This window comes from Lacerta agilis, chromosome 6 (assembly GCF_009819535.1).
Source record: "Lacerta agilis isolate rLacAgi1 chromosome 6, rLacAgi1.pri, whole genome shotgun sequence".
NCBI classification, from domain to species: Eukaryota; Metazoa; Chordata; class Lepidosauria; order Squamata; family Lacertidae; genus Lacerta; species Lacerta agilis.
In genome coordinates this window covers 4,374,560-4,401,882 of record NC_046317.1, presented here as the reverse complement: position 1 = coordinate 4,401,882, position 27,323 = coordinate 4,374,560, and the positions used below count along the sequence as shown (strand labels likewise).

General features: G+C 45.5%; 1 protein-coding gene across 1 annotated transcript in view; it reads left to right on the top strand.

The window, feature by feature from the left end:
* ASTN1 (astrotactin 1) overlaps positions 1–27,323 on the top strand; it is a 231,076-nt gene that overhangs the window by 76,360 nt on the left and 127,393 nt on the right. Inside the window, 3 exon segments of the mRNA XM_033151264.1 lie at positions 16,594–16,987; positions 20,331–20,504; positions 23,789–23,896. Coding sequence (XP_033007155.1) covers positions 16,594–16,987; positions 20,331–20,504; positions 23,789–23,896 — 676 coding nt within the window.

The window sequence follows — 27,323 nt, the reverse complement described above, 5'->3', positions numbered from 1 at the left end:
TTCCTCAGCCATCGTTTGCTCTGAACTTGTTTATCATCTTTCTGCACACTGCATCGTTTTCAAAGAGCGGCAACCAAAGCAGACTTAGCAGTGCAATCCCCTATATGTCGCTGCTCCAAACTCAGCGCCACCACAGAATTCAAACGGAACTTACTCCCTGATAAATGTATATTGTTGTTGTTGGAGACAACGGAGTGTGCCTCCAGGGGTGACTTGGAATCTGCAGCACTGATGTGACCTCCCTGGGTCACAGTGTTTATGGAGATCCCGGGCTGCCCAGATTACAAGACACACACCTTCCCCCTAGCCTCCCAAAGGAAAGCAGAGCAATACGCTGGGCGCCAGCTTGGTCTCTGGAGTTGCCAAAAGGAGGCATACCAGGCGCCACCCAACCATCTTAGGGGCTCCACTCTGGATTTGTGTAGGGTTTACTCCTTAGCCTTTTCTTCTCCCCAAGATGTCTCGTAAGGCAGCGGAGGTTTTAACAGGGAGAAATGTAAAGTACTACACTTGGGCAAAAAAAATGAAAGGCACGAATACAGGATGGGTGAGACCTGGCTTGAGAGCAGTACATGTGAAAAGGATCTAGGAGTCTTGGTAGACCACAAACTTGACATGAGTCAACAGTGTGATGCAGCAGCTGAAAAGGCCAACGCAATTCTGGGCTGCATCAATAGGAGTATAGCGTCTAGATCAAGGGAAGTAATAGTACCACTGTATTCCACTCTGGTCAGACCTCACCTGGAATACTGTGTCCAGTTCTGGCCACCACAGTTCAAGAAGGATACCGACAAGCTGGAACATGTCCAGAGGAGGGCAACCAAAATGGTCAAAGGCCTGGAAACGATGCCTTATGAGGAACGGCTTAGGGAGCTGGGTATGTTTAGCCTGGAGAAGAGAAGGTTAAGGGGTGATATGATAGCCATGTTCAAATATATAAAAGGATGTAATATAGAGGAGGGAGAAAGGTTGTTTTCTGCTGCTCCAGAGAAGCGGACACGGGGCAATGGATTCAAACTACAAGAAAGAAGATTCCACCTAAACATGAGGAAGAACTTCCTAACAGTAAGAGCTGTTGGACAGTGGAATTTGCTGCCAAGGAGTGTGGTGGACTCTCCTTCTTTGGAGGTCTTTAAGCGGAGGCTTGACAGCCATCTGTCAGGAATGCTTTGATGGTGTTTCCTGCTTGGCAGGGGGTTGGACTGGATGGCCCTTGTGGTCTCTTCCAGCTCTATGATTCTACTATTCTTAGTTTAGGCTCAGAGTTTTCCTTCTCCTAGATGGGCTACCTTCCCTGGTTGACAAGCCCCATCTGCCTCTTAAACGTATACAGACAACTCCCCATTTGTGCAGGGTTGCATTCCAGGTCATCATGCATGCCAGTGGAGCCTCTTCCACTTAGATCAGTGGTGGGGAACCTGTGGCCCTCCAGATGTTGGACTCCATCACCCCTAACTATTGGCTTTACTGACTGGGGCTGCCCATCTGGAGAACCATGGGTTTCTCCCTCCCTGGTTTAGGCCATGGGTAGCCGGGTCAGCAACCTTTTTCAGCTGTGGCCGGTCCACCGTCCCTCAGACCATGTGGTTGGCTGGACTATATTTGGAGGGTAAAATAAAAATGAATGAATTCCTATGCCCCACAAATAACCCAGATAAAACAAATAAAAACACACATTCTACTCATGTAAAAGACCGGAATGTTGTGCTGTGGATTAAGCCACAGAGCCTTGAGCTTGCTGATCAGAAGGTCGGCGGTTTGAATCCCCGTGATGGGGTGAGCTCCCGTTGCTCAGTCCCTGCTCCTGCCAACCTAGCAGTTCGAAAGCACGACAAAGTGCAAGTAGATAAATAGGTACCGCTCCGGTGGGAAGGTAAACGGCTTTTCCGTGCGCTGCTCTGGTTCAGCAGAAGCGGCTTAGTCATGCCGGCCACAAGACCCGGAAGCTGTACGCCGGCTCCCTTGGCCAATAAAGCGAGATGAGCGCCGCAACCCCAGAGTTGTCCGCGACTGGACCTAATGGTCAGGGGTCCCTTTACCTTCACCTTTACACATGTCAAAACACCAGGCAGGCCCCACAAATAACCCAGAGATGCGTTTTAAATAAAAGGACACATTCTACTCATGTAAAAACACGCTAATTCCCGGTCTGTCCGTGGGTTGGTTTGAGAAGGCGATTGGGTTGCATCCGGCCCCTGGGCCTTAGGTTGCCTATCCCTCCTCTAGGTGTTGTGGATTAAAATTCACCAGTCCCATCCAGCATGGCCAGTGGTCAACACTAATGGAAGCTTGAAACCACAACGTCTGCCAGCCCTTCTCACTGAGCCCAGCTCTTCGAGACAATCAACCTTGGCTTGGAAACATGGGAATGTTTCCCCTCATCTTCCTTTCTTTTGTAGCCTTAAACTAGGGGTTGCAAACCTGTGACCCTCCAACTCTCACCAGTCTGACCCAGCATGGCTAACGGTCAGAGGGCACTGTGTTGGCTACCCCTGACTTCGTCTCTCTCTCTCCATATGCTCTTGCCTAGTGATCTCTGAATTGGCACTTCAGGCTGGAGGAGGGGATTCACATGATGGCATGCTCCTCCATTTGAAAACAGAAAAGCCCCAGTACATATTAAAAACTGGAATGTCAGGAAGAAGGCTTCTCTAGCCTAGCCTTTTCTACGACAGCTAGTTTTCTGGGTGCAAGTCCTCTGGAGGACCAAAACAAAACAAAATAAAAAATTCCCTCCAGTAGCACCTTAGAGACCAACTAAGTTTGTTCTGTGGGAATGTTTAGGAGTGTGGATGAGTATATATTATTTATATATCTCAATCCCAGCTTGTGTGAGCAAGCTCCAAACTTAGCAGAGTTTACATTCCCTTTTAAAACACAGCAGAAAAACGTTTGCATAGGCTTGCTTAAGCCAGCTATATTCCTGGTATATTCCCCTTGTTCCCTCTTAAAAGTAGAAAGACACAATACTGATTATAAGATATAAAAGGAGTTTACTTACAGACATCCATGAGTTACAGTACATGCTTCAAGGAGGCAGACAAACTTAGATAAATGTATTTACATGCAGTGAAGCTGCTTCCATGAGGGAACAGGCTTCACCTCTGCTTCTCTCAGCTGCAGGCTGAGAGAGAGCATGCTGCTTCTTCAAAGGATGAGGCAAAATGGAGAGTGATCTTTGGGATGTTGTTCCCAGGTAAGACCACACCTACTTCTGGTTCCTGTAACTCAGTCCAGGTAAGCAGGAAGTTAAGCCTGGAGGACTGAGTTACCTTCATGTCCTCTCTAGGAGTGTTGTGTTTGGCTGCTCTGTGTTTACATCCCACAAACCCCTTCTCAGACGAACACAACATACAAAAACATACAACTTTATTCAACCACCCAGAGTCCCAGCTTGACACGTAGATTCTGGAAACTCTCTCTTGGGAGGGGCTTCGTCAGGATGTCCGCAGCCATCTCATTGGTGCAGCAGTACGACAGTTCCACAAGTCCATCCTGGACTGCCTGACGTATATAATGGTACCTCACACCTATATGTTTTGTCCTGGCAAGGAACTTTTCAGTCTGAGTCAGTTTTATGCAACTCTGATTGTCCTCCAGCAAACTGACAGCTTGCTTTCTCACCAAACCAAAGTCCTTGATGAGTTCATCGAGCCAGGCAATCTCTCGGCACGCTTCCGATGCAGAAATATATTCAGCTTCTGTGGAAGATAATGCTACACAGTTCTGTTTATAACTGCCCCACACAACAGGTCCATCCCCAAACATAAAAACATGACCACTTGTTGATTTATAGTCAGCATTATCCCCAGCCCAATCTGCATCAGTGTACCCCACCAACTTAGGGTCACTGACAGCTGGCAACCTTAATTTACAGTTCACTGTACCCTTCAGATAACGCACCACCCTCTTCACACCAGCCCAATCATGCTCAGTGGGAGAACTCACTTTCCTGCTAAGAATCCCCACTGCATTGGCTATGTCAGGTCTACATGTGGTAACTAAATACAAAAGTTTACCAATTACCGACCTATATTCACTGTTATCTGGCAACAGCTTCGAATCCTGCTGATTCTTGAGGAAGTCTGTGGCCATGGGCGTTGCAACTGTGTTTGCATCTTGCAACTGCATGCATTCAATCAGTTCATTTATTTTCTGTCGCTGGCTGAGAAGGAATGATCCGTCTTCCTCTCTTTCCACCTGGATTCCTAGGTAGTACTTGACATCTCCTAGTTCTTTGACTCCCACCTCTTTGCTGAGGTGTTTCACAATTTGCACATAGTCTCTGTTATTAGATGTTGCGATAATCAAGTCATCAACGAAAGCCAATATATAAGAAAATTGTCCATTACTTGACTTACTGTACAAGCATTTGTCAGCGTTTCCTTGCTTGTATCCAAGTTGCACCAGCATACTGTGCAATTTCTGATTCCAAGCTCTAGCAGCCTGCCTTAATCCATAAAGTCCTTTTTCTAATTTGCAGACTAGATGAGCCTCATTCGGTTTTATAAAACCCTTAGGCTGTTTCATATAAATCTGTTCTGTAATCTCGCCATGCAAAAATGCAGTCGAAATATCGATGTGACGCACGTCCATTTGCTTAGAGGCTGCTATGCTCAAAAGCATTCTTACGCTACTGTATCTTACAGTTGGTGCAAACGTTTCATCATAATCTTCACCATATTTCTGTGAAAAGCCTTGTGCTACTAGCCTTGCTTTGTAGCGTTGCACTTCCCCTTCTGACCCCTTCTTAACCTTGAAAACCCACTTGCAGCCAATGGCTTTCTTACCCGGAGGTAGTTCTGTGAGGGTCCAAGTCTTATTTTGATGCAGTGCATCCATCTCCTCCTGCGCGGCCTTCTTCCAGAGACTGGCTTCTGCAGTTGGCATCTGCTGAATCTCTTCCCATGTGGAAGGTTCCTGTGGTGACGCCGACCCTGCAAGGTAGGACAACCTTACCGGTGGAACACCTCTGTTGGTTCTGGATGAGCGTCTGACCTCTGGTTCTGGTTCCTGAACCGCATCAGCATCTTCATCATCCTCCAACGCTGGCATGTCCCCTTCTGGATCCTCTTCGTCTCTGGAGCCGCCAGGATTCTGGTCCTCTGCGTCTTCTGGTGCATCACCTGTAGGGGGCGCTATGACACTAGAAGGCAGATTAGTACTTTGTGGGGTTACAGAAGGAAAGTGTATAAGTTCTTGAGTCCATTCTGACTCCTTGGAACAGTCAATGATAGCTTTCCTTGTGTCAACCTTCGCAGACTGGCTTTCTGAAAGATCAACCTCATAAACATTATTGATTAGCTTTCCTTGGATATACACTTCACCATGCTTGGTTACATTGCATTGTCCATTTTCAAATGTGACCTTGAAACCTTTCTTTTCAAATGTGGATACACTAAGTAAGTTGCAGTTCAATTCTGGTACAAACAGAACATTAGACACTCTGGTTCTAAATGGTTCATTGTCTACATTGAATTCCAAATGCACAGAACCTGCACCTTTCGACTTCAAAATGCGGCCATCTGGTATCTGAATTTCAGATTCTTCATCATTTAGTTCATCAAAGTACTTTTCATCAAAACAAAAATGGGAGCTCGCTCCAGAATCTAAATACCACTTATTATGCACATTTTCATAATTCTGGACAGCTAAGCTCCTTTCTTGCAGCAGCATGTTGCACTCATGCTTCCCCCTTTTGTCCCCTTCTGGCTTAAAGGGGCGGGGTTTGTTCACTTTAGGAGATTTACAGTCCTTTGCTATGTGACCTCTCCTCTGGCAGTTAAAACAAGTTATTTCTTTGGCCTTTTTAAATTGCTTTGAAGCATAATTACAGTCACTTCTCCTAGAGTTGCGTTCTTGAGAATCCAAGCTTTCTCTGCATTCCTCTCTTAAGTGGCTGATTAATTCATTAAAAGTCAGATCTTTTGTGTGATCCATTAGGCTTCTAAATGAAGAAAATGCTGGTCCTAGCGATGCTAGCAAGAAAGTCACCTTAGTCACTTCATTAAGAGCTTCAGGAGTGAGAGCAATTCTTTGCACAATCTCTGAAAAACTCTTAACATGCTCTGTGAACTGCTCTCTGGAGTTCATCTTTAACTTGAGCAATTTATCTAGCAAATGCCTGTAGGAGTTCTGTGTAGATGCTCCATAAATCCGCTCAATGTCTTTTAAAATCTGGGATGCATCATCCTCAATGTTTATTAAGGATAGATGCTCATCGCGAAGTGCACTTAAAATTATGTGCTTGGCTTCGCTATTCTTCCTTTCCCAGGCTTCAATTTTGGCTAAATCTTCTTCTTTATCTCCTGTAGGCTTTTGATCTTTTATAGCCTGCAGAACGTTCCTTGCACTCAGATATACCATTAAGCGTTGCTTCCAGTGCACAAAATTATGGTCGTTCAGCAGCATATAGTTTGGCCTTGCTTCACTAACAAAAGCTACACTAGCCATCTTAAAATTCAAAAAGTTCAAAAAAAAAAATCCAAAATCCAAAAATTTGTCAAAATTCCAAAAATCAAAACCTCAAAAATGCTCAAAAAACACAAAAAAAACTCAAATAATCTTCACTGCCTCTGAGTACTGTAAACTCTGAGGGAGGGGAGGGGGGTTAATCCCTTTTCAGCACAAGACAAAAGAACAAAGACAAAGACATGTGCTCACCAGGAAATGCTTTCAAAAAATCTAACTCAACTCAAAAACACAATCCAATGCAATCCTTCAAAAATACACAAAAATATGCAATACTGGGCCCAATAACCCTTTGTGGGAATGTTTAGGAGTGTGGATGAGTATATATTATTTATATATCTCAATCCCAGCTTGTGTGAGCAAGCTCCAAACTTAGCAGAGTTTACATTCCCTTTTAAAACACAGCAGAAAAACGTTTGCATAGGCTTGCTTAAGCCAGCTATATTCCTGGTATATTCCCCTTGTTCCCTCTTAAAAGTAGAAAGACACAATACTGATTATAAGATATAAAAGGAGTTTACTTACAGACATCCATGAGTTACAGTACATGCTTCAAGGAGGCAGACAAACTTAGATAAATGTATTTACATGCAGTGAAGCTGCTTCCATGAGGGAACAGGCTTCACCTCTGCTTCTCTCAGCTGCAGGCTGAGAGAGAGCATGCTGCTTCTTCAAAGGATGAGGCAAAATGGAGAGTGATCTTTGGGATGTTGTTCCCAGGTAAGACCACACCTACTTCTGGTTCCTGTAACTCAGTCCAGGTAAGCAGGAAGTTAAGCCTGGAGGACTGAGTTACCTTCATGTCCTCTCTAGGAGTGTTGTGTTTGGCTGCTCTGTGTTTACATCCCACATGTTCTTGGTATGAGCTTTCGTGTGCATGCACACTTCTTCAGATACACTGAAACGGAAGTCACCAGACCCTTAAATATAGTGAGGGGAGTGGGGAGGGGTATTACTCAGAAGGGTGGTGGGAATGGGTGATCAGCTGATAGGTGTGGAAAACCTGTTGATGACTCTTAACGGCTGCAGTTAGTCTTGCAGGGAAAGGCAAGGGGTGAGATGGCTAAAGATAGCTTTGTTATGTATAATGAGATAAGAATCCAATGTCTTTGTTCAGACCAGGTTTCTCCATGGTTTTAAGTTTGGTGATTAGTTGCAATTCAGCCACTTCTCTTTCCAGTCTATTTCTGAAATTCCTTTGTATTAAGACAGCTACTTTGAGATCTTTTATAGAATGTCCTGGGAGATTGAAGTGTTCTCCTACTGGTTTCTCTGTCTTGTGATTCCTGATATCAGATTTATGTCCATTTATCCTTTGGCGTAGGGTTTGGCCTGTTTGTCCAATATAGAGAGCTGAAGGGTACTGTTTGGCATTTGATTGCATACACAAATTTTGGAAGATGAGCAATTAAATGGTCCTGAGATGGTATGTTTGATGTTGTTGGAGGAACATTTAGTCATGTGAGCCATCGCCTGCAGTCTTGACACAGCTTTAGCACCCAGTGAGAGCCAGAGGTTCATCTTTCTCTGGTTGAAAAAGTCTTTCCTTTTAAAAAGCATCTACTTTCACACATCCTTTTTAAATTTTAACCAAAAGTAGTTGTGTTATCCAGAAGGCTCCCCTAGAGCATCATTATCTGCCGGTTTGGAGAATTCCATGCAAGTTAGAAAGGACAAGAAATTTGTGATTATATTCTGGACCCATCAATGAAACCACCCACACCGGTTCTTTTGGGTTACCATTAGAATGAGAGTCATTGGTTTTATGTGGGTGGTAATTTTGGTCCAGAATAAATGTGTGGCATTTGTGGGAGAATATTTGCATTTTTTTAAAAAAAGTGTAACGAGCTGTTGCTAGGTGACAGCATTCGGCCATTGTGACTTACACCAATCACCCAATGGAAGCCTGTGTACGTGGGATTCTTTTGCAAAATTAGAGTGCACCTAAAATGACCTTTGATGCTGAAGTTTCATTGCTGGATCAGACTGAATTTGAAAAGCCGAGAAAAATATCCTATTGTGTTTGCATTTTTACAGAATTATCAAGAGACACCGAGCACTTATTTTGCATTTTTGAAAGTTATAAGCACAAGTGGGTGGCATCAAAAGTTCTAGCTGTTCAGGAGCATTTCATTGAATTATTACACGAAAACCTGGGTCCTTTGCTCATTTCCCCCCTTTCTCTTATTAAAATGAAAAGCCACCAACTGCAATTGATTGAATGAAGTGACACACTTGCCATTTGACATTCTCTGTTTCATTTATGGGTGGGGTGTGTTCTTATCTCTGAGATTTCAAAATGAAATTTGGTACTCGTGTTTCAATACCTGTCCAACCTCCATGCCCATTTCAAAGGTTGAGGGAAGTAAATGCAAAATATATAGTCAGGCAAGGGAGAGGCTGGGGTTGCTTGTGCAAGGCCTTGAAACATCTGACTGGTTTTTAAGGCCTCCAAAGTCATTGTGAAGTCTGTTTCCCCTGCTTTCTGAGTGCCTCCAAAGCTTAGCGTGATACTGGAGGCAACAGGACCTTGCCGCTCCCTCCAAGTTGGGGTGGGGATAGGGTAGAGTTGATGGTAACCACGAATTTTGGCTATTTGCCAGTTACAATGAGGGCTGAGCCAGAATGCCTGTGCCAATCACCCCAAACTTTTTGCATGTGGTAGTATGGGGGGCATTGTGATGATTTCAGGGTGCATGAAAAGGAGCATAAACAGGAGAGAGCTTACCAATGGTGGTGATTACTTCCTGCTGTCACTGGTGTCATCAAAATAGAAAGAAGAAGAAGAAGAAGAAGAAGAAGAAGAAGAAGAAGAGTTTCGATTTGATATCCCGCTTTATCACTACCCGAAGGAGTCTCAAAGCGGCTCACAATCTCCTTTCCCTTCCTCCCCCACAACAAACACTCTGTGAGGTGAGTGGGGCTGAGAGACTTCAGAGAAGTGTGTTTAGCCCAAGGTCACCCAGCAGCTGCATGTGGAGGAGCGGGGAAGCGAACCCAGCTCCCCAGATTACGAGTCTGCCGCTCTTAACCACTACACCACACTGGCTAGCATTAAGGAAAAATGATGGCCGCCAGCAGTAAGGAGCACGCAGGCACGGAGGAAGCCTCCTTGCTACCCGGGGTGGCGAACGGAGGCACCCCCTGGGGGGTGGGGCGTTGTGACATTGCGTTGTGACGTCACGACGCAACATCAGGACGGAGTGCGCATGCGTAAAATCCGGCGCATGTGCGCTCTGCCGCTGGGCCGCCGCCGCTGCTCCCGCCGGGACCTTGCAAGCCACTGAGTGATCATGGGGCTGCTGAGCGCGAGTGGTGGGCGTGAGGCCGTGCTGCTTTTTGCACGCGGCAGCCCCACGAGCTGCCGATTGCACGCACCAGCCCCATATACCTGTACAGGAAGATGTAGCTGTCGGGGATCAAACCCGCAGAAAAGGCCCCTTCTTGTGTTGCCACCCTCCCAACTTCCCTTGGAGGCGGCACATGAAGAAGGGCTGGGTTCTTAGGGGTATTTGGCCACTATGAGAACAGGGTGCTGGAAGAGATGGGCTGGATCTCGCAGCCAGGCTCTTCAGTGAAGAAGTGACCCTATCCTGACAAGAACTCCTACTCACTCCGAGAGCTGGCTTCCCCAGGAGTCTCTGGAGAGTTCATGCCCTTCAGAGGGTCGCACTCCGATACACTGCAACCAGAACCATCAATGTATTTTGCAATATATTTTAATGCTGCAATAAAGACATTAGCACTCGATAATAGCTGATGGGAAAGAACCACAGGCGATAGATTGGTAGACAGGATACACACAGAAAAGTTACACACTGGGCAGAGCGGTTTCCAAACCTTGAGAAAAGGAGCAAGACTTTTTGGGAGTGCAAGAACAGGAAGTGAGAGCTGGACCATAAAGAAGGCTGATCGCCGAAGAATTGATGCTTTTGAATTATGGTGCTGGAGGAGACTCTTGAGAGTCCCATGGACTGCAAGAAGATCAAACCTATCCATTCTTAAAGAAATCAGCCCTGAGTGCTCACTGGAAGGGCAGATCCTGAAGTTGAGGCTCCAGTACTTTGGCCACCTCATGAGAAGAGAAGACTCCCTGGAAAAGACCCTGATGTTGGGAAAGATGGAGGGCACAAGGAGAAGGGGACAACAGAGGATGAGATGGTTGGACAGTGTTCTCGAAGCTACTAACATGAGTTTGGCCAAACTGCGGGAGGCAGTGAAGGATAGGGGTGCCTGGCGTGCTCTGGTCCATGGGGTCGCGAGGAGTCGGACACGACTGAAGAACAACAACAATTGTCAGGATGTCATCCCTCCCTTCCCTGGAACCCGGGGTGCCCTGCCCCCTACGCCCCGCCCTCGCTACACCACTGGGAGCACGCTCAACCCAGCTTCCAAATACCACTTTCTGGAAACCACAGGAGGGGAAAGTGCTCTTGTGCTCATTTTCTTCTTGGCTTCCCTCAGGCATTCGCATGGCCGCTGTGAGAACAGGATGTGTTCTTAAATAGGTAGTGGCCACATCTGCCGAAAACAAGAGGAGGGCAAGGTTTTGTGAAGGCTCCTGGTCTTTCCCAGTCCACCCCCCCCATTAACTTCCTGTCCTAGCCCTAATCATGATTGAATGTTTAAAATTATAAACATAATTCTCTGTTTCAACTTGGAGAATGCCAAAATCTAGGTGTTATATCGAACGGGGTGTGGTGGGGAGAAGAGATGCCACATGCTATATAATCCCAGTACCTGAAACAAAAGATTTCTAAGATGTTCTGCTTTGCTAGTTGTAAGCTGCCCAAAGCTTTACAAACGGGGCAGGTCGAGGTGGGAACCTGCATTGTAATGTTGCAGTGTAAATTCTAACAGGACGCTAACATTTGGGGCTGGACAGGCACCAAGCTGTCCATTCATTCTTGAACCTTAAGAAAGTAGAGCTATGTTGCTGTAACTCAGCTTTGGGACTGCCTGCCTGCCTGTGTAAGCCAGCAACAAACCCTCCCTATAAACAAGTTGTGGGTGTTCCCATACTGCAGATGATGCTTAGGAGCTGTCTGCACAGCAGTGCAGTGAGAAGAGAGTATTATTACCCCACTTTCCTGTGCTGTGTGGCAGAATGCAAGGGTGAGCTTGGGTGAGAATGTATAGTTAATGAACATCTCTCAGCCACCCTTCCACCTCCCTCCCTCCCTCCCTTTAAGCTGTAATGTGCTCTGGCCCTTTCATAACTTAAACAGACATGGGCGGATGATTAGTTTGAATTGCAGCCAACTTTCTACTCTGAATCCTTAAAAGCATTTAGCACCCCAGATTTGGGAGTAGGAGGGGGTAGGACCCTAAGTCTCTCCCCCTCCAGGATCCTCCAGGTGTTGAAGAGAGCACTTTCCCCTCTAGTTCCATTTAATGGCTCCCAAAGATGCCCCTATAGTTGAATGTAGCAGACCCCCAAACAGGAGCCTCATGGAACAATATCCTATTCATCTTCCTCATTGCAGCCAAGGCTGGATTGAAGCAAACAGTATGCCGTTTGCAACACCTCATGCTGTCAGGATCCCTCCCTAAAACGATTTGCTGGGAGCAGATTTTCATTTTTCTGTGTCCACTGAATCTTCAGTGTGGTAGACTCGTAATCTGGTGAACCGGGTTCGCGTCTCCGCTCCTCCACTTGCAGCTGCTGGGTGACCTTGGGCCAGTCACACTTCTCTGAAGTCTCTCAGCCCCACTCACTTCACAGAGTGTTTGTTGTGGGGGAGGAAGGGAAAGGAGAATGTTAGCCGCTTGGAGACTCCTTCGGGTAGTGATAAAGCGGGATATCAAATCAAAACTCCTCCTCCTCTTCTTCTTCTTCTTCTTCTGGATAGAGTGAATTTACAAGCCTAAGGTCATGCTACATCCGTATGCAGACCTGAGGTGTATCATGGGATCAATGGCACTGTCTACTCTTCAATGCGATGGGACCCTCTGCTCATATGTGCATTGCAGAGGCCTTGGGTGTGCATCTTCGTGACGGCACTGTGCAACCCCAGATTTCAGGCCTAGCAGCAGGTTTCAGATTCCCTAAAACTTTGTAAAACTCCAGTTTTGTTAAATTGTGGTTCCTGTTCGAGGCTAATGCCATACCAATTGGAATGTGTGAAACCGGTTGAAGTACTTTTTGGGGTGGAATTTGAAAGTATATCTAATTTTCAGTTGTTTGGTGGATTCCATCTTCCCTGGTGCGTAAAGTGAACACTCAGGGTTTGAATGCTCTTTTGTTGTGTCTGAAACATCAAAAAGCTGAAATTTTGATGTGTTAAAAAACTTTGACCAGTTACTGTAAATGTTATGCAGAGCTCTGTTTCAGGTTTAATTGGGTAAATTTCCCCCTTTTTTAATGAGTGCAGTTGTGGAGAATAGGATATAGTAAACTGAACCCATAAGAGCTGGCTTCAGGATCCTACTTGTCCACAGTGCTTTGGGCTTTTAAAAGTCTTTGTTCCTCTGCTTAACCTGTTGGTATATACGATATTTCCCCCATTAAGGAGGGTGGGAGCATTCCATTTCCATTAGGCCAAGAACAGTGGTCGGGAGGAATAATAATCATCAGAAAAGTCTTTGCTAGCTGCTGGTTCTATTACCCATTTAGTAACTCTTGCTTAATGGCTCGTCCTAATGGAACAGATGATGGTTATTATTTTATTTTATCAAGACTATTCGCTGCATAAAAAGGGAGATGGAAAAGACTGGAACACGGCCAAGAAAAAAACACGAAGCTCTACTGCTCGTTTATTTATATATTTTTATTCCTTGATGTGCAAAATTTAAAGGGAAGACAACCCAGCAGAGTGGAGCTGTGCCTTTGCTTCTCAGTTCAAGAGTCAGGGTGCTACTTGCTGTGTCAGATTTCCTTTCTGTTTCTTTCTTTCTTTCTTTGTTTTAACTGAGAAAGTTGAGGTTTTGAGAAGCCCAATAATAATAATAAATTTATTAAAACAGTCTCAGACCAGCTCCAGCTTATACAACAAATCACATAGCAAAACATAAGAGGGGTACAAAAGGCATTACAGTGCAAATAAAACAGCAATTAAGATTAAATGTTAGCATGCCCCCACTGGTTACCGTTAAAAGGGTCAGCCATTGAGAAGCTCTTGTTTCCTACGTCTAATGGCAGATACACAAAATTTAGCCACATTGATCTTGATTTCGGGTTCCTTGTCATCTACCAAGGCTCTTAGGCGTTGGGATTCAGGTTCATTCTTGAACTTTTGTAGGACCGGTGTAATGAAGGTCAACCATAAGTCCTCATAGAAACTACAGTGTAACAGCACATGTAAATTTGTTTCAACTTCTAGTGAGCCACATGGGCAGACTCGTGCCACATAAGGTTTACCCTCATATCTGCCTTGTAACAGGGCAGAGGGTAACACATTGAATCTGGCAAGGGTGAAGGAGTGTCTATACTTAGATGTTTGTAATTTTGACAGATAGTTTGCAGGAGAGAACCCTCTTCCATAATCTCTTATTACTGCGTGTCTGTTCATTTCACTCACGTGGCATTGTAACTCCACGTCCCAAATACGTTGGCGAACTATATTTCTAGCTTTCTCATATCCTGCCACTATCAGGGTCTGTGGAGAAAACCCCAAACTTCTCAATAAATGCTTGCAAAACCTTCTCTACGTTCTACGTTCTACTCTTTGTGCATTTTCCATGCTGGTTTGCAGCTGCTCTCGTTCCCAAGTCTGTTACTAGTTCAGGGATCAGGGAGATGATATTTCTTTGCCCAAGCAAGCCTAGGTTTGCCATGCTGTTCTGACAGTTACATTTCTTTGGCCGGTGCTGCACGGCAAGGCTTTGGCCATGATCCAGCAGCCGTTGTGTGCACGACTAGTTGGGGCAGAATGTGAGTGTGGATGTCTATCCCTTTGAAAGTACAGCAGATAGATAACTCCTGGATTCGGATGCACCTGCATCCACATGCAGATGCTGTTTTTTTTCACACAACATCCTTTCCAAAGGGATGCACAAACCCCATACACAAACTGAGCCAACTGGAGGCAACTTGCCATGGCAACAGTGATGCTGCGCCAGTCAGAGAACTGTCACCTGTGAGTACCCCCTGCAGGCAGCTATCATCCAAAATGTGTTGGGCCTAATAAAAACCACTTCTGTGCACCTTAAGTCTCCCTCCCCGTCTTCTTGCGATTGGTGCCTTCCCTCCTGCTATATGCCCAGGTAATCAACGGGACACGGCTGCCTTATCAGTGACGTATTTCTTCTTCCCCTGATGCCCATCTTCTTGCAAATAGTTCTGCACGCTTTCATAACTTAACTGAAAAGGACGTGTCTCAGGTCGAGAGTATGGGGTTAAACAGCAACAACCTTCCCTTCTCTTGATCTGTGGCTCAGCTTCAAGGCACCTGCTTAAGCTCTAGGGAAAGGGTGGCATATTAGACTCCAAATCCTGTCAGCTCTAGCCAGTACAGTCAATGTTCAAGGATTATGGGAGTTGTAGTTTAGTGCTTTAGGCCACAAATGCAGCCTCCAGCCAACACCTGTTTCCTCCCCAGCAGATACATATGTCCTGTTTCTGCATTACCTTCATGACTGCCATCTCCCAAGAGATTAAGTGACATGTATCCATCATCTGCCATCATGGTTTGCATTTTTTCTCTCACTCTTGACTCCAACCAAGGCCACCCCTAAACATCTGTAACGCTGGATGGAAGTTGATATACAGTACAAGTTTCTTCTTCTTCTTCTTCTTTTTCCTGCTCCCCACCCACACCAAACAAATTCAGTTATCCAGAGTTTGCCCCCCAATGTCATAGCAACAGCTTTGAAATACACGTTGATTAACTTAACAGGAATATAGCCAGCAGCTCCCCTTGTGTTTCTCATGCTAATGGCATGACTGCTGAGAAAATCCATGGAAGATATCAGAGTCCAATCCAGCAGGGGGCCTCTTTGAAATGATCGGGAACTGCTTTTAGAGCACAGCTCCCATTCATTTCAGCGGTGCTTGTTTAGGACATCAATAGTGTTGGTGCTGACCTTTAAAGCCCTAAACGGCCTCGGACCTGTGAAGGAGCGTCTCCACCCCCATCGTTCAGTCCGGACACTGAAGTCCAGTGCCGAGGGCCTTCTGGTGGTTCCCTCATTGCGAGAAGTGAGGTTACAGGGAACCAGGCAGAGGGCCTTCTCGGTAGTGGCGCCCGCCCTGTGGAACGCCCTCCCATCAGATGTGAAGGAAATAAGCTGCTATCCTATTTTTAAAAGACATCTGAAGGCAGCCCTGTTTAGGGAAGTTTTTAGTATTTAATGTTGTATTGAGAGCCAGTGTGGTGTAGTGGTTAAGAGCGGTAGACTCGTAATCTGGGGAACCGGGTTCGTGTCTCCACTCCTCCACATGCAGCTGCTGGGTGACCTTGGGCTAGTCACACTTCTCTGAAGTCTCTCAGCCCCACTCACCTCACAGAGTGTTTGTTGTGGGGGAGGAAGGGAAAGGAGAATGTTAGCCGCTTTGAGACTCCTTCGGGTAGTGAAAAGCGGGATATCAAATCCAAACTCCTCCTCCTCCTCTTCTTCTTTTTCTTCTTCTTCTTCTTTTGTTTTTAACACTTGATTGGGAGCCGCCCAGAGTGGTTGGGGAAATTCAGCCAGATGGGTGGGGTATTATTAACAACAACAACAACAACAACAACAACAACAACAACAACAACAATTTATTATATTAATATTAATATTGGTGGTGATTCCAATGTCCCACAATCTGGTACGGAGTCAGAGGAGTAAATAAGGAGCAGAAAGTGGAACGCTAACTGCTAAATTAAGATACAGTACATGACAATGTTCTGCTGGTTGTTAAAGTCTGTTACCTGTGCAGCTATTTGCTGAGTCTATTTGCTCTGGTTCCTTCTGAAGTGGTTCTTCCACAGTTAACAGCAGCCACCTTTCTATGGGTTTTTCTTCTTGCAGCCTTGAAAAATAGCACCTTACTGTTTTTTGTTTCAGTTTTTTGTTTTTAAAAAGATAATGTGATATCAAGTAATACATGGGGAAGGTACATGTGCATGGAGCACGCAACCTCTCTGTTGCAATTGCACCAAGCCCTTTCCCGCATGTTACCTGAAGTCTCTTTGATTTCCGTAGGGGGGCATGATTGCCTTGCTGCTTTCCATCCTGTGCTTGGTAATGATCCTGTACACCCGCCGGCGCTGGTGCAAGCGCCGCCGGGTGCCGCAGCCGCAGAAAAGCGCCAGCGCCGAGGCAGCCAACGAGATCCACTACATCCCCTCGGTGCTGATCGGGGGCCACGGCCGCGAGAGCCTGCGGAACGCCCGGGTGCAAGGCCACAACTCCAGTGGGACCCTGAGCATCCGCGAGACCCCCATCCTGGACGGCTATGAATACGACATCACGGACCTGCGTCACCATCTGCAGAGGGAGTGCATGAACGGAGGCGAGGACTTTGCCAGCCAGGTCACCAGAACACTGGACTCGCTGCAGGGGTGCAATGAGAAGTCAGGCATGGACCTTACGCCAGGTAGGGCAGAGTCTTAAACTGTGGGTATACTTGCCTTCAATACTGTGTATGGTTGAGTGGGTGGGTTGTTTTGCCTTCAATATTGTGTATGGTTGAGTGGGTGGGTTGTTGCTGTGTCAGGCTTAGAATTCATAGAATCCATAGGGTCAGAGTGGGTCCTAAGTATCATCTGGTCCAGGCTTCCTCAATCTCGGCCCTCCAGATGTTTTGAGACTACAATTCCCATCATCCCTAACCACTGGTCATGGGAGTTTTAGGCCAAAAACATCTGGAGGGCCGAGGTTGAGGAAGCCCGGACTAGTCCAACTCCCTGCAATGTAGGAATGTGCAGCTATCCCTTACAGGGATCAAAACTGTGACCTTGGCATTAACCAACTGAACTACCCAGGTCCTTATTCTTTTGTACCCGAAGCCCATCTTTAACCTAAACCCACAATATGGGAGCAGCTTTCAGTTCTGTTGCCCCCTTGTCCATATTTCTTCTTCCAATAGTGTGGCTAGATGTGGTCATTCAAAACAAGCCATGGAAGTCTGGGAGGCCAGATAGCCCATCTTTCTTTGCAAGGGATGCTTATGGTGTTCCAACCAGGGTGGAGCAAATTGGGGCACCCGTCCCACCTGCATCTTGGATAAGGACTCAAAACGAGCATCACAATTCATGCATAAAAACAGTTAACAATGTAACATTAAATTTGTTATGTATTGAAGTTCTCACCCTAGGCCACTAGGGGTGTGTGTATATAGTTCATTCTGCTGCAGTTCTCACTCAGGTCCGCACATGCAAATGAGGGATTGAAAGTGACATTCAGGGATTGGGTAACTACAGAAAGTTGTTACTGTTGCTTGTAGCTGAGTTCTATATAAGCAGACTGCTGAGCCCTTCAAATAAGTCCTGTTCCAGCCTGAGAATAAACAGAGCTGCTTGAAGAATCACTGTGTCGTCTGCTATGTCCACCCACTATTTAATAAAATTATTTAATCACTTCTTTTAAAAAAAAATAATAATACTGTCTTTATATACTTCCATGGTACAGAAGATAAATTTTGAGAAAACAATTGTTGCAACAGTAAAGAACAAATAACTTGTCCTGATAAAATGACAGACTTTTATCATGCCAGGTGTTAAAGTTTCATTTGCTTACTCTTTAAGTATGGAATGTTAGGCAGGTTTTCAAAATGGTAAACTAAAAAGTCAGTTTCCAGTTTGCCAGGTGAAACCTGAGGTCTGTTTAGGCATTTGCCAGAATGCACAAGATGTGAAACCAATAGAAGGGGCAATGGTGTACACCGGGGTGGCCATCTTCCAAGAGGCTGTGATCTACTCACAGAGTTAAAAACTGGTAGTGATCTACCCCCTTTTGGGGGGGGGGTTCAGGCCAAAGTTGTTCAGCTTTTTTTAGGAAGGAAAGCCCTGTCTTTTGGGATTCACATAAAAGTTGTTGAGCTTCTTTAGGGAGGAGGAAAGCTACATTGAGCTTTTTTAAAGGAAGAAAAGCCCTTTTTTGGTGGTTCAGGTCATTTTAGGGGCGCAGGGCAAAGAAGTTGAGGTTTGTTTAGGGCAGCCAAAGTTTTTTTAGCTTCTTTGGGCGGAGCCACTGATCTACCAGTGATCTACCACAGGCGTCCAGTGATCTACCGGTACATCACGATCTACCTGGTGTACAAGAAGCCTCCGTCCCCAATACCCTGGTTGTGTAAGGAGCTCCTTAGGCCTTCCTGCAATTAGCATGCTTAGTGGTGGAAAGGTGGAATTTAGAAACGTCCATCGTTGTTGGGAAACCTGGTAAGACACAGTTTCTTCTTGCAGGAGGGTTTCTCAGTGTGCTCGGCTGTGCTTGAAAAGGTCTGATTACAAGTTAATCATGGAAAAGTCTGACTAATGCCCAGGCACACACACCCTGGCTTGTGTTATAGCTCATGTATTAAGGCCCAATGCCTGCACATGGGACGCAGCTATACAGCTGCAAATAAAACATTTTAGTGCAAAATACAATGTGATACTACAGGTGAAACTCAAAAAATTAGAATATCGTGGAAAAGTCCATTTATGTAAGCAATTGCTTTCATTAGCTACTGGAGTTTAATATATGAGATAGACTCATGACATGCAAAGCGAGATATGTCAAGCCTTTATTTGTTATAATTGTGATGATTATGGCGTACAGCTGATGCAAACCCCAAAGTTGAAATTGTTAATTTGGGGTTCTCATCAGCTGTACGCCATAATCATCAAAATTATAACAAATAAAGGCTTGACATATCTCGCTTTGCATGTCATGAGTCTATCTCATATATTAGTTTCACCTTTTAAGTTGAATTACTGAAAGAAATGAACCTTTCCACGATATTCTAATTTTTGAGTTTCACCTGTAGATGGCGATGGTGAGCCTTATGGAAAATTCAATGTATTTTCAGAATGCTTTTTATGTGTGTGTAGATTCCACCATGGTTTAAGTGAGGGCAGCAGAGCAGGCAGAGCTGCTGTTCTTCAGCTGCTCTGTATTTTCAGCCTAGCGCAGGAAAGCACATTCAGCTATTGGAATACTGCAGTTGGGGGAGAAAGAAATCAGAGGCATGTGAGCCTGGTTAGCTTCTGATGATTGCTCAGGAGCAGCTATCCAGGGTTGTTGTTGTTTTTTGTGCAGCAGCTTCTGAGCAGGAACACTGTATAGCACTGATGTATCTTAGATCCAGCAGGCATTTCTGTTATTTGCAATGGAAGGAAAATTGATTGGCACAATCGACAGCTTTCTTCCTATGGCAAATAGCAGGTATGTATACATTTGTGTGTGTGTGTGTGTGTGTGTGTGTGAGAGAGAGAGAGAGAGAGAGAGAGACAGACAGACAGAGGGGGGGGGAGAGATTTCTGGTTGGGGTCATGGCTGCAACAAATGGCTAAATCTACCCCCATAGTGCAGTTGTGTTTCAAACTAACATCAAGTCTCATTTGAGCAGTGAGAAACTCCAGCCTCTGTATCCATACCAATGTGCCAGTTGTTCAGATGTTAACAAGGGCCCAGGTTTTCTTCCCAGGGACTCTGTCCAGGGGTAATTCTTACTTCAATAAGAATATTTAATGATAATTTTAACAAGCAAGGATCAAATAATCCTTTTGAACTTGTTTGCTGTTGGTTCTTTGGGAGATGCGAGTAGAGTTGGCCAGCTCTGATCATACAAATGTCTAGTTAACTGCATCGGGATCTCGCCCTTACCGCTCACTGGTGCACACCTACAGATGATCCTGATGTTATTTCCTGGACAGCTGGAAATGAATACTTTCTCTTTCTTTCCTTCTCCTCCTTCTCTTGCCCTTTCTCCTTTTTTTGTCTCTTTTTCTCAAAAGTTTTTGCCTTAAATTCTTCCTGTTCAGGAAGTGACAATGCCAAGCTGTCCTTGATGAACAAGTATAAGGATAATATCATCGCCACCAGCCCCGTGGACTCCAACCATCAACAGGCTACGCTCCTGTCTCATACTTCCAGTAGCCAGCGAAAGAGGATCAGTAACAAGTCACGAGGTACCGTCTAGAGCTTCCTTCTGGATCAGTTGGGGGTGGGGTTGGGACAATCGCCCATTCTGAGAAGAGCCCTGCTGGTGGCACTGGGTGAGATATTCCCATCTCCATGAGATAGGCCAATTGCCTGTTCTATCTGGGGTCACACTCCCATCAAAGGAGCAGGTATGTAGGTTCTGGGATGCTCCTGGTTCCATGTTTGTCACGGGTGTCCTCACTTGCTAAGGCTTTGGATGGTACACCAACCCTGGCTGTTCCTGGACTGAGATAGCTTGATGACCACCCAGGTAACCCTGAGACTGGAGTTCTGCCATGCACTCTCTGTGGGGTTACCCCCCCCCCCATGGTTTGTCCAGAAACTGCAGCTAATGTTGTGTTGTGACTGAAAGAACTGCAGTGGCTGCCCATATGCTACCCGGCCAAGTTTAACTTTGCGCCAGTGTATGTTCCTTCCAGTTGCTGCCGTCATTAGTGACCTCCCTCCATGCTCCTGACCTTTGCTCTGCTATCGCCCACAAGGCTTGCTTTTAGTGTGGTAGTGCCACATGGAAACCCAGGATGCTAAATTAATTTATTTATTAAATGGCGAGGAACCAAATAGAACCCATACGGTCGCTAGGTTTTTGATTAATGTGCTATCTACAAAGAAGAGGAATGGTTCTCTGCTCTTTTATGACAATGTAGAAAATAACTAAGAGCTATTATGGTGTGATAAAATAGGTGATAAATTAATTTTAATGTGTTTTTTTTTTAAAAAAAATAGTTCAGTTGGACTACTCAGATTTCGGTTTGACTTAGATGGAAGGGTGTAAACGGGTTATTTTAAAATTGGCTTTGTACTGTATTGTTTAAATTTGTTAAATTGTTTTATTTTGCGTGTATTATGATGAATGTGTTTTTGCTATGTGATATGGCCCAAATGGCTGAAATAAACTACCTACCTACCTACCTACCTACCTACCTAGTGCCACATGGTTCAAACACTTGCAGAAAGCAGGAATTATGGTGACCAACATCATAAGAGTTCTTTTCAGGATAAACTAAAAGGAATGCTTGGATATTATTTCTTTTCACTTTAAAGCATTTATGTTATGGATTGCTTTTTCTCCATAAACCAGCGTCCAGGTAACTGTTTTTAAAATTTTCAATAAAGTTTGGAAAAAACCCACCCACCCACACAAAAAAAACCTAATGTCACATGGAACTCCCAAGTTGGGATAGGACTGGCTAAATTTGTAGAGGCATTAAAAAAAAAGAAAAACCGCCCATTACTTTTAGCCTTGTCATCACTGACTGGGACCCTGGGGTGGATATGGAGGTTGGTCACACAAGAATGCCTGAAATACACAGACCTAGTCAATCTCTCTCTCTCTCTCTCTCTCCTCTACTCCTTGTAATGACGGTCATTTCACTAGTTAATAACAGCAGTGACAGTGCTGTGCCAACTTATTAGATTCTGCCCCTAATTATGGCAGGCAAACAGAAAGAGCTTGTCATAATATCTGGGATGTATCTACATCTCTGCCTCTTCTTCTTTTAAGCACATCTCATTACTGGCTGTTATTGAATCATCTCTCTCAAGAAGTGCCTCCTCCTGCCAGCCCCATGTGGAGACAGGATCAGGTCTCTACATATTCCTTTACATCAGGGGTGGGGAACCTTTTTCAACTTGAGGGCCATAAGTTGCTGCTGCTGCTGCTATTATCCCTATTGAAGTGAGTCAAAGAAAGCAGTGCAATAAAAGTAATAGAAGTGAAAATAACAATTAAAAAGGCAGCACAGTCTATCCGGAAGAGACTTAAATCAGGTAAGCAGGGGACCGCAGCTCTTCATGGGGAACTTTCCAATGGCATGTTACAGACAGCACCATGTTAACCCCCCCCCCCCCCGGCCAGTGCTCTGTATGTACAGGTGAAACTCAAAAAATTAGAATATCGTGGAAAAGTCCATTTATGTAAGCAATTGTTTTCATTAGCTACTGGAGTTTAATATATGAGATAGACTCATGACATGCAAAGTGAGAGATGCCAAGCCTTTATTTGTCATAATTGTGATGATTACAGCGCACAGCTGATGGAAACCCCAAAGTTGAGATTGTTAATTTGGGGTTCTCATCAGCTGTACGCCACAATCATCACAATTATAACAAATAAAGGCTTGGCATATCTCACTTTGCATGTCACGAGTCTATCTCATATATTAGTTTCACCTTTGAAGTTGAATTACTGAAAGAAATGAACCTTTCCACGATATTCGAATTTTTCGAGTTTCACCTGTATATGTGTGTGTGTAAGAGAGAGAGAGAGAGAAAGAAATTACCTCTTTCCCCTTCCATCTAGTCATTTTCCAGCTGGAAATCATTGTTCCCAAGCTACTTTTCACCAACAGAGACTAGGGTCATCTAGTCCAATGCAGGAATCCTGCCCACAGCTAAGAAAAGAGGTAGAGTGGAGGTGGGGCACCTAAGGCGCAGGGACCAAATATGTCCCTCCAGGACTTTCTGTCTGTCCTCCTAAGGTTCCCACAGCCAACCTCACCAGCCCTGCTGTACCTCGTCCTGAAGCGCTTTCCCCTGCCGGGATATGTTGTGCGCTTATGCCCTTTGCTTGCTTGGAGGTCATAGAATTGTAGAGTTGGAAGGAACTGCTAGGGTCATCTCGTCCATTGCTAGAAATGGAACGGCATGCGTAGAAACGTCTGACTTTTGTGTTGCTGGGGTGTAGCCTATTGTGCGAAGGTACGAAGGCCATTGTTCTGACCACTTTTGCCTTGGGACTCTGCTGACTTGAGGCAACCCCTACAAGGTTCCTCACAAAGAACTGGGCTGAAAAAGGTTCCCTAACCCTATATACTGTAGAGAGTCTATGGGGATTCTGTCCCTTTTTTCTTCACACACACACACACACACACAGAGAGAGAGAGAGAGAGAGAGAGAGGGAGGGAGAGAGAGAGAGAGCGAGAGAGAGAGAGAGAGAGAGAGAGATTGAGGCACCTATCCTTCCACTGTTACGATTTGCAGCTTTGCTTTAAAGACAACAACACACACACACCAAATGAACATGGAGGAAATCGAAACACAGGGCACTGTGCCATGGACCACATGAAAGAATCCTTTTAAGCAGAATTCAGTGAAGTGCCGTCTTTAATTCGAGCGGGAGCTTTTGCAACCTATGATGAGAAAAGGAAGAAGTCTGTATTGTGATGTTGTATGGTCTGGGGAATGGGATGCAAGAGGGCTCTTCCGGCTACAGTGAGCATCTGGTTTCCTTTCTCTCGTTTCCGCGTAGCTGGCTCTGCGTTTCTGAACCCTGAAGGGGATTCTGGGACAGAGGCAGACAACGACCCCCAGCTCACCTTCTACACAGATCCATCACGGAGCAGGCGGCGAAGTCGGGGTATGTGGCAGCGGCTGGAGGGGGGGAGGGCAAGCACAGTGGGCAGGGGGTAGAAGGGCATGTCGAGCTGGAGACCCTTCAAGTCCAAGCTGTGTGCCAGATCACATGCCTGATGTTGGTGAGTGCTAAGGATAGCATGAGAATTCCATGAATGGCCAGTTCCTTAATTCTAGAGTTCCTCCATCATATTCAGCATGTAGGCTATGTTAGCTTTGGTTCATTTACTAAGGGGGCGGGAGGCCTAAGTGAACAGTTGTTTGGACCAAAGCATTCAGCATTCAGGCTCCACTGCAGTGGAAGTGGATTCTCCGGCCTGCTGTTCCATTTCCTCACTTTGCCTCCCGTCTGTTAAAGCAGGAGATGGAAAACCTGTAACCCTCCCAGGTATAGTTGGGCTCCAACTCCTATCAGCCCCTGCCAGCATTGCCAGCGCTCAAGGATAATGGGGGTTTTCAGGGGGAAGGCGCTATTGTATTTTAATATTTTGTTATTGTATTTTAATATTTTGTTGGAAGCCGCCCAGAGTGGCTGGGGAAACCCAGCCAGATGGGTGGGGTATAAATAAATTATTATTATTATTATTATTATTATTATTATTATTAGGAGTGGGGTGGGGAGAACACTCAGACACAGACCTGAAAAAAACATTTCTGTGCCCTAGGCTGTGTCCTAGATCTCTCTCGCCACCACTATGCTGCATAGGGCTATTTTTGGTCACAATGGGATCCCAAATCACTCTTGCAAAGCCTTTTTTGCCTTTGGAAGGAATGATTCACTGCTTTGCAACCTGTGTGCACTGCACTTTGCAGAAATTATGCCCGTTATCCGAAAAGACACCCTCCCTAATTTTCCACACTTTTCTCTTGTCCCTCCCTCAACATACCTTGGAGACTGTAATGGAGGTGCATATATCAGCCCACACACACACACACACACACACACACACACACACACACATACACACATATACAGGGGTCTTCTGCAAAATTTCATTCATACCAGACCGCTGTGTTAAACGTTTTAAAAGGCTGGTTTATGTACTGTATAGCCTTAGAAACTTTATCTACTGTAACAAAGAAAGACTACCATCACAAAGTCATACTGGCAGATGGCTTCTGGTCTTAGGTTTTCAGGATTTTTCTTTTTCAAAATCGTATCTTTCCCCTTTCCCATTCTTCTCACGCAAAACTCAAGGAAATAGACCCCTCCAGGTTTTTTTGCTTGACTAGCTCCACACCCACAATGGCTGCTCTGCAAAAACCAAGTCTGCAAGCAAGCTGTTCTTTTTGGCATTTGCGTGGGCTTGTTTGGGGCTGCGAGTTTGCTTCTTCTTTCTCTCCCCTCCCTCTGCCCCCTTCCCCACTCCTCAAAACGCAGATTTATTATTTTAAAAAAGCAAGCAAGCAAGCAAGCAAACAAACAAAAGCTATCCAGGAGAGTAAAATGCCACAAAGAAAGAAAAAGCAAAGGCACCGCTGCCTTCCAAATTTGCCAAGTTTCTATAGATGGATCTTTCCAGCTGGCAACATTTGGCTCTTGTGCACTTCCAGCGCGGTTAGAAAGAAAAGGGTCCTTGTGAAAGTGTTTCCTGCACTCCTGCCTAGAGGAGGGGCAAGACAACAAAAGCAGCAGAGCGCAGCAGACATTCTGTCAAGGACAGCCCACCGGTGTGGATGGAATAGCAATGAATATCCACAAGGGTCAGAAGCAGGAATGTGTGACAGCTAGTGTCTGCTCTCCTCTTGTCCCTCTGAATTTATTCCCCCTGAATTTTATGCTCCTCCCAACCCCGTTCATATTTCCTTGGAAGTAAAGTAACGGTAAAGGACCCCTGGACAGTTAAGTCCAGTCAAACTTGACTATGGGGTGTGGCTCACGGAAACGCCATTTACCTCCCTGCCACAGCGGTACCTGTTTATCTACTCGCGCTGGTGTGCTTTCGAACTGCTAGGTTGGCAGGAGCTGGGACAGAGCAAGGGGAGCTCACCCCGTCGTGGGGGTTCGAACCGCCGACCTTTTGATCAGCAAGCCCTAGGCTCAGTGGTTTAGACCACAGCGCTGCTGCTCCCCTTCCTTTGAAGTAGGGCCTACTGAATCAGAGTGGGACTTATTCCCAAGTGAAGAACCTGGGCCTTAACTTTGTGTTGACCTTCCCTCTGCTTCTAGGTTTTTCTCTTTCATACCTCCTTCCCCTCATAATTTTTCTCACTGGTTGCACACTTCTTTCCTTCTGTTACCTTTTAACTTTGTGTTTCTCATGCCTCACCCACTTCCTCCTTCCCTCTGTGCATTGCTACTTGGAAGCAAGTCCTGTGGAGTCCAAGTGGAGTCCTTGTCCTACAACCTTTTCTCCTCTCTTTGGGGGATGCTCCTTATAGGTGGATGCTACTGCTCAGGAATGGTCAAGTGCTTTGATATTTGCATAGACAGGTGGAGTCCCCCAAACGCCAGGTGACCCCCGAGCGGAATAATGACACCAGACAACGTGCTATGGGATTAAAATTGGCCACAACTTTATTAAGATTCAGATGTAGGGAGACCTTGGCTCAGGCATTGGGCGTTTATCCTTCCCGGCCCCCAGCCGGAGATCTGGGAAACCGCAGGGTTATCCAGAATGTGTGGGGATTGGGCTGGCTCTGGAGAACATATGTTCAAGCAGAGAGCCCGCCCCCCGTTCGCTGTCGCTGGAGGGGGAGAGCAATGACAACCTCTCGGCGTATGGTCAATGCCTCCCCTCAATACCCCTTTAATGGGAACCCTGGTATCGCAGCCGCACTGGGGGATTAAGAGCCTCATGGTCTACCGACTGAGCTATACAGATGTGGTACCCAAACTTTCCACTCCTTCCCAGGCTAGGGGTCTCTGACAATAAGAGGATGTCTGTGTTTCTGAGGACCCTTGTCTTGTGTACTTTGGTGCAAATTTTTATTACAAATAACGGATTAGTGTGGAAACAGGACAGAGTGGATCATGCCATGGACTGGAAATATCTCCAGCAAGGATGGAGGGATGAAATACAGTGTTATTTTCTTTCCCTGTTGAAAAAACAACCAGATGCATCTCATATGATTACTAAATGCTGAGGAAATGGCACCCAATACATGTTTAGTTGCAAAGAGTTTCCCAGTTACTGCTAGACTACCTTGGTTCTTCCCCAACCCATGTGATGGTTATGTGATATCTTTTCTCCCTCCAATCTTCGTCTCCACCAAGGCTAGCAAGTGGTTAATGGGGCATTTCTCCCACACTTGTCATTGTGCTCCCCACCCAAACTCCGTGGTACAGAAATGAGTGCTTCTGGCCATCCCCTCCCTCGGTGGATGAGCTGATGTGGAAAGAGTTTTCTCAACACGAAATTTTGGAAAGCGTTGCCCCTGAAAATTGTAGTTGCAAAAATCAGAATGCAAAGCCTAAATCATTTGAAGCC